The sequence below is a fragment of the Cyprinus carpio genome, chromosome A17 (genome assembly GCF_018340385.1).
Source record: "Cyprinus carpio isolate SPL01 chromosome A17, ASM1834038v1, whole genome shotgun sequence".
In the NCBI taxonomy this organism is placed as follows: Eukaryota; Metazoa; Chordata; class Actinopteri; order Cypriniformes; family Cyprinidae; genus Cyprinus; species Cyprinus carpio.
The window spans coordinates 9,036,180-9,049,561 of record NC_056588.1 but is presented as its reverse complement, the minus strand read 5'-3'; the positions used below and the strand labels follow the sequence as shown (position 1 = coordinate 9,049,561).

Genomic DNA, 13,382 nt, shown 5'->3' with positions numbered 1-13,382 from the left:
AATGAAATACTGCCCAGTTATTTCAACAACTGTTACGTTTTGCAAACAGTTTCAAATGGTTTACAATGTTTGTTTTCTTCTAAGCTGCTAAACCTTACTGGACACATGCACAGATGTAAGTACAGGATGCTTGTTTGTAAACAATAAAAAGACTGGAAAAGAAATGTATCGCTTTCTGATATCCATCATTTACAAGGCTTTTATACAAAATGTATTTCTTAGAAAATATATATATATATATATATAGTAAAAAAAAAAAAAAAAAAAAATAAAAAAAAAAAAAAAATTAAAAAAAAAAGTATATATATATATAGTATGGTAGAACTAAGGGAATAATTTAAAAAAGAAAACATTGCACTTGGTTCTCTACTTTTAGAATATAACAATTTGGAGAAAAGGTTCTACTATTAAAAGCTGTGAATAGTCTAGCATGAACCTGCTTTTCTTGTAAATATAATACCCTCACAAACCACAATGACCGGTTGAATAATTTTACTAGACTGGGACAGAAGAATCCAGTTAAACTAGTTAAAGCAGTGCAAGGAAGCACATATATGAAGCTTGGGGTATTTTAACTTAATTTACGCGCTTATAGGCCGTTCTGTTTATGATGTATCAGGTTTAGGCAATATTTAATTCATGTGTACACTTCATGTGTACAGTTCTACCTCATTCATGTGTACACTGCATGTGTACACTTTTACCACACCCAGCACCTGTTCAGGTCATTCGTTACTATTCTGAATGCTATGAATATTGTGTTACATGACAACAGCATTCAATCTTTAAAACACTGAACCGATTCTATCGCTCCAACGTCCAATTAGAATTGCCTTTAGTCATTTTAAGTCAACAGCATACTGTTTTTGTTTTCAGCATTTTATTATTTGTTAACATGGTTTTCAAAATCATTAACTGTATACAGTACTTGTGTAAAAGATTGCAAGAAAACAAGGCCTCAGTACAATGGGTGAATGTTCAAAGTCACATCCATAGGCATACATTCAAATGACAGACCGCAATCTGAAATGCTGTTTCAAGAGCTGAAGCTCAAGCCAGGGTTTGCTTTATGAATCTCTATTTGCCAAAGTTCAAGCTGCTTTGTAAAATGAACCGATACAATGACACACATCTCGTCATTTGGTAATACAATGTGAAATAGCAAAGCAAACTGACTCAGCTTCCACCCTGACAAAAAAGTAACTATAATACTAAAGGACACACACTATGGATTCCAATGAGTTTACATCAGCCAGCTGCCATATATCCTCCCTCCATTCACATTGTTCTATGAAGCATTTAAAAAGGCATGTGCTCTTCTATTGTTGTTAATATTGCACAGTATGCACACAATGCACCCTTTAACCTGCTTCTTGAAAGCTTGAATAAAAAGATCATTTGGACACTGAACAACCAAATCACACATCAGGAGACATTACATCAATGCTGTTTGCATATGTTACTTTTTTTAAGGCTGTTGTTTCTGACTGGTTATATCATATTCTATTCTGGTTATATCATATTCTATTGAATTCAAACACACCAAAGGTGGTTGCTGGTCAAATAGTTTGACATGTATTTAAGAAATATTTGAGAATGTGAATGATGGTAAAGTCTCCAATGGTTTTTGGTTGCTGATTTGGCTTCATAAAATACTCAAAGGCTCGTGTTCTGTCCCATGGTCTTAAAGTGTGATCTCTGTTATAATCAGTCACAACAGCCACTCTCAAAAGTAAAACAAGGAATGCACAAAAATCGAGAATTTACACCAACTAGTGCATAAATACCTCTGTAAACTGAAGTTCTGACTAAAGGAAGTTTCAATAAATGTGTCTCAGATGACCAACAAATTGAATTTGCAAAATGGAAACCATGATAATTGAGTATAGGCATGTGAAAGTAACAGTGATTAGAAGCATACTACAATGTAAGCACACGTGGAAGAGTTAGTTTTTTTGTGTGTAAATTGTGGGAACACTACAGTAGTGAAGTTCAAGGAGGCTGAGAAGGAGTGAGAGAAACCTGAAATCTGAATCAGTTAAAGCCAGTCAAGGCACACCAGCACACTGGGAAAGACAGAGTCAGCGGACACCGTCAAACCATCACGTTCCCCACTACCTCATTCACGTGGTTCATTAGGTGGCGGGATCTTGACGTCAGACGGCTCTACGCCCCAAATCTCACGTGCGTACTCTGCGATGGTGCGGTCGCTGGAGAACTTTCCAGAAGCAGCAATGTTTCTGATGACCTTTTTAGTCCATTCTTTTGGATTCTGAAGAAAAGAGTGGGGAGTTTTACACATAACGAAGGAAGGTAAAATTTTTTAAAAAGCTTTAAAAATAAAAAATAAAAAATTGGAAACCAGCTGTGCAAGCAGTTTTACCAACATGTCCTTTCATCAAGGTCAGTTATACATTTTGAATAGTGGTAGACTAAGTAATGTAGATCAATCAGCCTATAAAATAATGGTCATTTTGAGATTATCACCATCAGCTAACTATTAACAGAAGTGTTGGCGCCTCCTTGTGTCAGATACAAACATTTTCTGTTCTCAAATATTTTACAGTTTATAACATATAATTAAAAATAGAAAATGTTAAATCTATATAGGTAATAATTTTTGTAAATGTAAATGTTTTATTACATATTACATTAAAAAAAAAAAAAAAAAGAATGGAATAATTCAATAATTTTCAGTTATCAGATATTACTACTGACACCCTGGGCTCAGCCACTGAGAAGTCCATACTCACCCTGTAGAGTTCATTAACTTTTTCTTGACAGCTGATGTATGCTTCATAGTCTGCAAAAACCTTGAACCTGAGAGAGAAAAACAGAAGTCAGGCACCTCTTACTAAAGCGAAAAAAAATCTGATAATTGTTGCATAAAACACCTAAGAATTTTATAAACATTATAAATATTGATATTAGGGTAAAATTTAAAACTAAAACTGTAGCAAGTATTCTCACACATAAAAAATAAAAAATAAATTAGATATACCTGTATAAGCCACACAAGAAAAAGCTAACTTTTTAGAAAAGGAGGGAAAGAGGTTGCATGCACACACCTGTCATGATTCATGAGCATGTTGACCATGTCTTTGAAGAGTTCAGGCTCTTTAGGGCTGAAGTATCCAGCGCTGATCTGATCGATCACCTGCTTCAGTTCAGGCAGACGCTCGTAGTATTCCCTGGCATTGTATCTGCATCACAAACAGTGTTGTTATTGTAAATAAAATAAAATTATATAGAAGCAAAATGTTGCATAAAAAAAAAAAAACAGAAATGTCACAAAAAATAATAATATAAATATATTAAAGCAAATAACAAAAAAATTATAAAATACAAATTTAGCTAGCTGAGAATGTTTTTTTTTTTTGACTCACAAAAGACAACTTATAAACATAAATATGACAATTTCACAACCATAAGTGAGCTATTAAATATCTAAACTGTTTTTTGGTTATTGGTTTGATTACATCACTTTATATATATATATATATGAAAGTGTACACAATACGAGCACCGTTTAACAGGAGAGTTTGTTTTTTCTGAATGAGGTAACAGACTTTTTCCCAGCTATTTCATAAGTTATGAAAATAACTATAGAATAATGATTTCACTGAAAGTTTCTTTTGCCTGAGGAAAGTGATCTCATCTGACCCGCAGATATTGAATCAGGACAGCACGATTTTTCTCAGGCACTCTTTACTTGAACTGCATCTGACAGAAGTGTGTTTTTCTGAAGTGACAGCTTTTTATTGCACGTCTTTCAAAATAAACGAATAATGACATCAGAGAAACATTTAGAATTATCGTTTTTGAATGTTGTTGATGTTTTCTCAGAAACACTGCACTACCCTATACAACACTTAAATACTGCCCAAACTCATCTCTATCCTATCCCTCCCTTAACACTGCAGAAACACTGCTCTAGCCTATACCTCCCTTTTTTCCTGCCTCATCTCGTTTATATCCATTCACTCTCTCACCCCTTTTTATCCATGGCCTCTACATCCTCAACCCTCATGCCAAAGATGAACAGGTTTTCCTCTCCAGCTTCTTCTGCCATCTCCACATTAGCACCATCCATGGTGCCGATGGTCAGAGCGCCGTTAAGCATGAACTTCATGTTTCCTGTACCGGAGGCTTCTGTACCTGCCGTGGAGATTTGTTCGGACAGATCGGCAGCAGGGATCACTGAAGAACAGAGCATGACGACACATTCAGTCAAATACTATCTGCATAATTGGTTACATACAAAACAAAAACAAAAAAACTATAATGCAACTATAGCAAAAATAAATATTAGTTCAATTATTTAATGTTATCTTGAAAAAAATCATAATGCATCTGATCAGATATTTGATATTTTTCTGGCTATACGTTAACAGTTGTTTATGTTTACTCACCCTTCTCAGCTAAAGAGACTCTATAGTTCTCCAGGAAAATGACCTTGAGTCTGTCTCCCACCACAGGATCATGATTCACCACCTCCCCCACTGAGGTGAACAGTTTAATGATCATCTTTGCCATGTGATAGCCTGGTGCTGCCTGCAGGAGGCAGTGCAGGACAACACAAAAAATACCTTTTAGAACTTTTAAAGCAGTGGTTCTCAACCTTTTTGATTTGAAGGCCTCCCACTGTCCAGCACAAGATTCGAAGGCCCTTCATATGAAAAAGCAGCTTGTTTTCAATTAAGTTAGATTTTTTATTATATCTTATATTACATATTATATATAACTTCATATCATTTGAAGCCAACCTGTAGCCCCCCTAAGTTTGCTGAGGCCCTCTAGTGGTTTGAGGTCCCTAGCTTTAAAATACTTCAAATGCACTTATGACCATTATCTACATATCTATATACTGTAATAATAATTATGATAACAATAATAATTTAAAAAGTGAACTGAATTAAACAATGCACATACCTTTCCTCCAATCATTACTGTCCTGGGAACAAACTTCTTGTTTGGTTCCTTCTTAATCCCTAGAAGGTGCAGAATGAAAAAAAATATTCATCATTTATAAATATCACTCATTAATAGAGTTATTTAAAAATGGAAACTCCTACATAGTTCTGATAAACAATTTTTTTTTTATACAACTCTACAAAAAAAGCAGATATAGCAGAGACATATACAGGGGTGCAGGGTTTTTTAGTCTGGTTCTCATGAGAGCACCTGGAGATTTGGTTTGGTGCTTACACTGCATATAGTGAGACCCATTAAATATAACTATAATAAATAAAATAATGAATAACAGTAATAATAGTATTATTGCACTTTATTTAGTTTTTTAAATAAAATAATAAAAATGTCACAGTTTTGAATAATAAACTGTATATATATATATATATTATATATATATATATATATATATACATATATATATATATATTTTTTAGTTATTTTAAAGTATTAAAAAAAAAGTTATTTTCTAGTACACTTAAAAATACAATGTTAATATTAAAAAAAAAATTAAATAGGTATTTTCAACATTTTCTAACAAACCAGCAGCACATAGCCTAGATTTATGCATTCAGTTTGATTTTAGCGCTATCGAGTGACGCACATCAGTGAATAAAAATGTCACAGTTTTGCTGTTAAACCAGCAGCACATAGCCTAGATTTATGCATTCAGTTTGAATGGAAATCTTATAAAGTATAACAGTATTAGGTGATCTAAAATTGTGATTGTGCATTAATAGCTGTTCTTATTTACCCAGTGCATTTTTTATTTTGGTCGCGTATGTGCACCACTTATGTACACCCCTGTCTATATATCTAACTGAATACAATAACCTTCATCAGTAAAAGACAAACTTGTATTAATAAAAGTGTAGCATCTTTGGTCACTTCCTCTGTCCTCAGACAGGTAGAAGTGTGAACACGTTCCTGTGTTTTTCTGTGTACACATGTAATTCTTACTGTTGTATAAAGTGATGACATGAAGGCAGTTGAGCAGTTGTCTCTTGTACTCATGGATTCTTTTGACCTGGATGTCAAAGATGGACTCAGGGTTTATATTTACTTTGTACTCACTCTCCAGATACGCTGCAAACTTCAGCTTATTCTCCTAAAAAAAAAATAAACAGCATGAACATGACACCAAAAAACTTTTGACTTTTGAAAAAAAAGACTCCCACAATTCAATAATACCAAACACAGAAGATAAAAAAAAACCCAACAACATAAATGTGGACCTGTTTCACGTTGGCCACATCCCGAATGAACATTGAATCATCAACAAAGTCCAACAGTTTTCTTAGCTGGAAAAGATCTGTCAGGAATTCCTCACCAATTTTCTGAAAGGAAAAACAAGCATAAGATGGAAAGAAAACCTGTGGGGGAAGAGCAAGCAAGAGCTACTTAGTTAAGAAGGTCACCTCAGCGATGATGTCAGCCAGGCCGGGGTTGCACAGCAGCAGCCAGCGACGAGGTGTGATGCCGTTTGTCTTGTTCTGGAACTTTTCTGGCTCAATGTCACAGAAGTCCTTAAATTAAACCACCAAAACATGTCTTAAATGTCTCCAAGTTCTAAATGTCTAACATATCAATATACAATTGACCTAACTAGTATTTCTATACAGAACTCATATATATATAAAGCTCCCTTGAAATAATTGTGATTATAATTGTATTTGTTATAAATGTAATAAACATCATTTGCATCATTCCTCTTTCAAATATTCTTGCATAATGCACTCTACTCACACGGTGGTTTTGACAATGTCTGAGTGAATCCGTGCAACTCCATTAACAGCGTGTGACCCAACCACACAAAGGTGAGCCATGTTGATCCTCTTTGGATTGCCCTCCTCGATCAGGGACATCCTGCACAAACGATCACTGTCGCCTGGATACAGCGCAGCAACTCTCTACAACAGAGACTCGATCAGACAAACCAGTTCATTAAACGACATGATGAGGATCTTGAGGTGGAGTAAGTGAGAATCCTCACATCCAGATGTCGCTGGTTGATCTCGTAGATGATCTGCAGGTGTCGTGGCAGAAGTTTCTCAAACATGTAGATAGGCCAGCGCTCCAGAGCCTCGGGTAACACTGTGTGGTTTGTGTATGCGCAAGTCTTTGTGGTGATCTCCCATGCCTACACACAAACAGGTTTCCATGTTTTATGGGAACATTCCATAGATGTAATGATTTTTATACTGTATAACCGTAATTTCTATCCTACCCTTACCCTAACCCTCAAACAAAACTTTCTGCATTTTTAGATTTTCAAAATAACTTAATTCTCTATGATTTATAAGCTTGTTTCATCATTGGGGATCAAAAAAATGTCCCCACAAGGTTAAAATTTACTGGTATTACTATCCTTGTGAGGACATTTGGTCCCTATAATGTAGGGAATACCAGGTAGACACACACACATTTATACTAATTTTGATAAATTCTATTAAAAATAAAAATTACATAAAATAAATTGAAATCAACAAATGAAAACTAAAAAGTATACAAACATTTTCCTTTGTTGTTTTATAAGTTGGCTGGCTTTGTGAACAATCCTTTGTTTTACATTAGCATTGCTATATCTATTATTCATGTCAGAATGACTAAGTAGAAAAATGCAGAACAACAAAACAACGAAGGAATTGGTTTGCTTTTCATTTGTGCCATAAAACACCCATATCAACTAATTCCAGTAAATACATGTCTATGGACAAATGAATTATTCACAAATATTATTCCATTATCTTAACACACAGTTGGACAGCCTGAACATCACACCTTTTCCCAGTCCAGCCGCTCTATATCCACCAGGATCCTCATGAGTTCAGGAATCGCCAGAGCTGGATGAGTATCATTCAACTGGATTGCCACCTGAGAGTTGTTTTGAAAGCATTATACTAGGTTGAATCGAACAAGAAATTTGTCTCAAAATTAAAAAATAGCAACCAATTGAACATATTTATTGTACTGTATTATCACCTTTTCAGAAAAAGCTTCAAATGAGGTGCGCACAGGATCCCTGCAACCAAACTTTGAAGATTTAAAGCGTCTGATGATGTCCTGCAGAGTAGCAGCCACCACAAAGTACTCCTGTTTCAAACGGAGCTCCTTCCCTTCAAAAAACTAACACATGCACATACAAAGAAATGAGTTCATATTAAAGGCATACACAGAAAGCTTTACAAATATAAAACATTTCATTTTCTGTCAGTTTTTCTAATAGAATTAAGCATTGTGTTTTCTGTCTGTTTTAGACAATAGCTGTGTGAACAATATTAATATACACTAGTGTATCATGACATACAGGACAACTGTGTTGCTCAGGACTCCATATTGCGTTTTCATACTTCCTCATTTCTCATTACACATATCTGTGGCACTATTGCATAAGATAAGAGTTTTCAGTCTGCTTATGCCAGACAGCTACAGCATATGTTGCATACCAGCATCTACGTAGTCTAAATATACACATGACACTCAAAATGATATTTTAGTATCTAATACACATATCACAAATTCTTGCTCTCTGTTCTCTATCTCTCTGCACATTTACACCATCAGGCACACACACAGACACCTCACCAAGTGTTTTATAGCATTGAAAGGTGGGTGTACTTACATTGTCATTGGGGTAGAGCACCCTGGAGATGTTCTCGGCCAGGTTTCGGTCCAGTACAGCCTGGATGTAATCTCCAACATTAACTAATTAATAGAGAGCATTTCAAAATCATCAATCAAATTTAAGGAATGACTTGTGCGGTTCTGTGTGAAAACATAACTGTCTATTATAGAATGAGACATTCAATGTTGAGGCCCGACAATCACAAAGGACCCTCTCAAAGGCAGGCGTATCTATGGGTAATGCTGGCCTGCTGCCAGCTGCTCTCCTGTTTCTGTGCTGCTGCAGCACTGCACTGGAGAAGAATGCTAGTTTAGTATTCTACACAGAAACCATTTTCCCAGGAAACAAGTTCCAACTCCATTCAAACCAGGACCAAGGATTTCATTTAATTTTAGTGGTACAGTCGAAATTGTACCAAAACATAGATGTGTCATACTGGATAAGGACTCAATGTGTGTGTGTGTGAGTGTGTGTGAGTGTGTATAAACACATTTGAGCTAATCATTCTGTGGACTCACATTCTTGCAGGTTGAAATCATTAGGAGCTTTGGCAGACCACAGTCTCATAGTATTCACAGTGTTGTTTTTATAACCAGGCACAGGAGTGTCATAAGGCATCGCAAGCACCACCTGCCAAAGAAAAGAAATCAATTGATTTTAATTCAGCTGAATTCAAATTTAAATTACATTTATAAAGAAAAAATAAAACACACTTGAACTGCTTTTGCTTCAGGATACAAATTTTATCCAGGTTTTTTGTCAACCCAGGCCAGTGCTAAAATGGTTTACTGTATAAAAGTAAATGATCTTTAAAAAAAAATTAACATATTAAACATTTCCATGAACTGATGAACTTGTGCCTAATGCAGCAAGTAAAGTTTAATTGGATGCACAACCTTTTGTCTTTCCTTTCTCGTTCATCTTTTAAAAATTAATAAGTGCATTGTTTTTACCATTATAACAATCCATTCCATTACACTACCATTCAAATGTTTGGGGTCAGTATGATTATTTTTCTTAATTAATACTTTTATTCAGCAAGGGTGCACTAAATTGATCAAAAGTGACAGTAAAGACATTTATCATTACAAAAAATATCAATTTTTAATAAATGCTGCTCTTCTGAACTTCATATTCATCAAAGAATCCTAAAACAAATGACCACACTTTTCACAAAAATATTAAGCAGCATAACAACATTACTGTTTTTATATTATTTTGATCAAATAAATGCAGCCTTGGTAAGCAATGAGTCTTTATTCAAAAACATTTAAAAATCTGTATGTGGCTGCATTTTAATAATTTAATTAGGCTACGTTTTTTTTCTCCTGCTATTCTATCAGAACAGAATAATTTTAGCGTCACAACCTATTATTCACTGCAATAGATCAAGACTGACTGACCTGGGTATCAACCCACTTTGGTCCCTCATGTGTCTGCTCCACTCGGCCATAGAAATGCACGGGCAGCATGTACTCTGGACGGGCCTTCTCCCAAGGGTTACCATAACGCAGCCAATCGTCAGCTTCCTCGACCTAAAAAATAAAGTTGTTCCAGAGTTAACGGTTTTGATATAAAAAAAACAAAAACAAAAGAAAACACAGAAGCTTTTTCTCCTACTAACGACACATAATGTAATAGTAAACTTGTATATTAACATATTTTTCAAATTTGGTTTACCTGCCAGCCATTGGTGATCTTCTGATTGAAGATGCCAAACTCATAACGAATGCCATAACCATATGCCGCCAATCCCAGAGATGCCATGGAGTCCAGGAAACAAGCTGAGAGAGAAAGCAGACACCAAACACCCATTATGATGGGGTCATATACTCTACTGGAAGGTGTGAGTTGTTTTTAAAGGTACCTGCAAGTCGCCCAAGACCTCCGTTTCCCAGTCCTGCATCCTCCTCAATCTCCTCCAGCTCTTCCAAATCTAGTCCAAGCTGAAGATCAGCACCATCATGTCCAAAAAAAAAGCATCTTATTATAAAAACATACATAAACGTCAACAATTTCAGTGTTTCACATTCAGAAAAGGAAGGGTTTAGAACGTTTTTTTTTTCTAAGCCTGTAGCAATTGGTCTACATCCTCAATGAGCTCTCTGTGGGTGAGCAGGGGAAAAAACATCAGCTGTTTCTTAAGATTCAGGATGTTTGTGTAATAGAGCTGTGGGCCAGTTCTGGAATTAAGCAACAAATGCTGTACTAGAATATTAAGTTTGCTTTCATAGGCGATGCACTTTACCTGGTAGATGGCCTCATCACAAGCATTCTGCAGCCCAAGGTTTATCATGGTGTTCTGTAGAGTTCTGCCCATGTAGAACTCCAGAGACAGATAGTGGATGCGCTGCAAAAGAAAACACACAGATAAAACTGACTGCATGAGTGTTCAGAGACATCTGAAGCAGATCATGTAGGCAGAAGACCACATAAAAAGTATGACAATATAAGCAACAATGATTAGAAGATGCAAATTTATGTAAGTAATGGTCTAACAATACGTAAGTAATGGTCTACCAATATATTGTTCTTTTTTCAAGAGTACATTTCCAAAGCAGAACAGGAGAGTAAAATACCGAGCTCAAAAACTGATTGTCACAATTCTGCTACATTTCAGAAATATCAATAGAATCATTTGTAATGCAATGACAAATGAAAAAAAAAAAGCACATTATCATTTCCCTCTTAACCAAGTCGAATACTCTGGTTATGTCGCTTGTGAGGAAGTCGTGGCCTAGTGGTTATAGAGTTTGACTCCTAACCCTAAGGTTGTGGGTTCGAGCCTCGGGCCAGCAATACCACGACTGAGGTGCCCTTGAGCAAGGCACCGAACCCCCAACTGCTCCGCGGGTGCCGCCGAATAAATGGCTGCCCAACTGCTCCGGGTGTGTACGCAGTGTGTGTGTGTTTCACTGCTGTGTGTGTGCACTTTGGATGGGTTAAATGCAGAGCACGAACTCTGAGTATGGGTCACCATACTTGGCTGTATGTCACGTCACTTTTTTTTTTTCACACTTTTTTTCCAGGTTGCTCAAGTACAACATGCTTAATTTGATATCTTTGGCTTGGGATCAACTTTTCATAAGAGTCCATTCATAAGACGTCTGCACTGCGAGGAGTTTACAGCCTGCTGAAGGCCTCAAATATATACTGAACAATATTTGAATACCACATTAATAAATAAATGCTTGCTTCACTTTAACATGCTGAGATGGTGCTTAATCACGCCATTTCAAAAGGTCTGAACCTCAACAAGCCTAATGCTTGACTAGAGTGATACTAGTTCTTGGAAATGCTTCACTTATTGTTGTGTTCTACCATATAAAGCTATCTGGCTCCATTTAGAGATATAGACTGAAGGAAAAAGCCATTTTTTTTTTACTGGCTCAAATGACTGCTGAAATAAAGCACACAAATCTCTGGAAAGCAGTCAAGCTCTCTGAATTTTGGCCAGTACCCAGAACATTGTCTCCAGAACAGGACAATTTTCGGGGACTATAAAATAAACAAATAAATAAATCCCAAAAGGCCTAAAGTATAGAAAATTCTCACATAAGGCTGTTTTAACACAAAATACATGCCTACATGTATATTTCATGGTTTCAACAAACAAGTAACATCAGGTTTCACAGAAACATGACTATATAGTGCAAGCCACATTAGTGGAACCACAAAAGACCGGAAGAAAAATCACTTTCAGCTTGTTACTCTCAAAAAAAAAAAAAAAAAAATCACCATAACCTCCCAAATCATAGTAAAGCAGCCACCCAGGTTACAGGAGTCTATTAATATCCATGAGTGATTCTGCACATGGATCATGTCAATGCATTAGATAAGGCCTGTTATCTTCTACTGGGTTTGACAGTATAGTGTAATCTGTCCTTGCCCTAGTGAGCACAGAAGATCAAGGGGTTGCAAAATACTTAAGTTACTAATGACAGCCTGATGTGACAATAAACAGATCACACTTTCCACAAGAAGCACAAACTAACAGCTGACCCCATGTCAATGGATGTCTACGCAAAGAACACAAAGTTCAAGTTCAGGTCAACGAACACAGGCCTTTAACTCTCCATATAAAACAGTGAAATTAATGAATGACTCACAATAAAATATATAACTGTCCATTTTATATTTAACATTAATATTCACTATGGTTTATGCATTTAATATTAACAGAAGTCACTTGTATCACAATTCTGTAGTCATGCAATTTGGGAGCATCAAACTATTTATTCATTTATTCAAAAACGCATTTATGTATATTAGGCAATTACGAATGTATGTAAAATAGGACGCCTACGTGATAATTCGATATTACATGCATTTTTGTGTTTCCCACTACTGCACAAACATGCCACTTCGTGCTTCCTGCCTGCAAAGAAAAGGGAAGGAAGAGATCCGTACCTTTGGGTCTTTCTCATAGTAATACTGCTGAGTGCGAATCCAGCGGCCCACCAGGTGATCCCGCACCGTGTGCGCCAGCGCGAAGTAATAATCCCGCGGGGTGGCCACATTGCGGTCCTTCACCAGGGTGAAGTGAAGATGCCTGTTGAAACTCTTTTTGATTTCGGCAACATCCCCCAGTCCGGCTATACCCCGAACACTGATCTGCTTGCGCTTTTCATGGTCGGTTAGAGGTTTGGACATGTTGTCAACGCGTTTAAGAAGCGAATAATGAAAGTTTAGACCTCTTGACTTGTTGCGCACAGGTTGCTGCGGTGTGCAAGGACTTCACAAGCACTGTTCCCTTTGAGACACACCCCTATATGTCAACTGGAGA

The 13,382-nt window shown here is 36.3% G+C and overlaps 1 protein-coding gene across 2 annotated transcripts; it reads right to left on the bottom strand.

The window, feature by feature from the left end:
* Nucleotides 1-863: 863 nt before the first annotated feature.
* Nucleotides 864-13,382, bottom strand: LOC109107878 (glycogen phosphorylase, brain form-like). Of its 2 annotated transcripts, XM_042773913.1 has the most exons (21): nucleotides 13,007-13,382; nucleotides 10,845-10,946; nucleotides 10,464-10,542; nucleotides 10,277-10,380; nucleotides 10,000-10,131; nucleotides 9,115-9,226; nucleotides 8,594-8,676; nucleotides 7,954-8,097; nucleotides 7,753-7,845; nucleotides 6,965-7,111; nucleotides 6,718-6,881; nucleotides 6,390-6,504; nucleotides 6,207-6,308; nucleotides 5,932-6,079; nucleotides 4,933-4,991; nucleotides 4,413-4,554; nucleotides 3,993-4,200; nucleotides 3,069-3,203; nucleotides 2,754-2,820; nucleotides 2,077-2,272; nucleotides 864-2,017 (listed from the first exon to the last, which is right to left on the bottom strand). In XM_042773913.1, the coding sequence occupies exons 1-20, from the start codon at nucleotides 13,247-13,249 to the stop codon at nucleotides 2,120-2,122; spliced, it is 2,532 nt and encodes an 843-aa protein (XP_042629847.1). In that variant the 5' UTR covers nucleotides 13,250-13,382; the 3' UTR covers nucleotides 864-2,017; nucleotides 2,077-2,119. The 2 variants fall into 2 exon arrangements, with proteins under 2 accessions (XP_042629847.1, XP_042629846.1); XM_042773912.1 differs by having other exon boundaries at nucleotides 864-2,272.

Coding starts and splice junctions, on each gene's coding strand:
- LOC109107878 (XM_042773912.1), bottom strand. CDS start 13,249: ATGTCCAAACCTCTAACCGACCATGAAAAGCGCAAGCAGATCAGTGTT. Junction 7,112..7,752: donor AGCGGCTGGACTGGGAAAAG/GTGTGATGTTCA, acceptor GTTTGTGTGTAG/GCATGGGAGATCACCACAAA. Junction 2,821..3,068: donor ATGCTCATGAATCATGACAG/GTGTGTGCATGC, acceptor TTTCTCTCTCAG/GTTCAAGGTTTTTGCAGACT.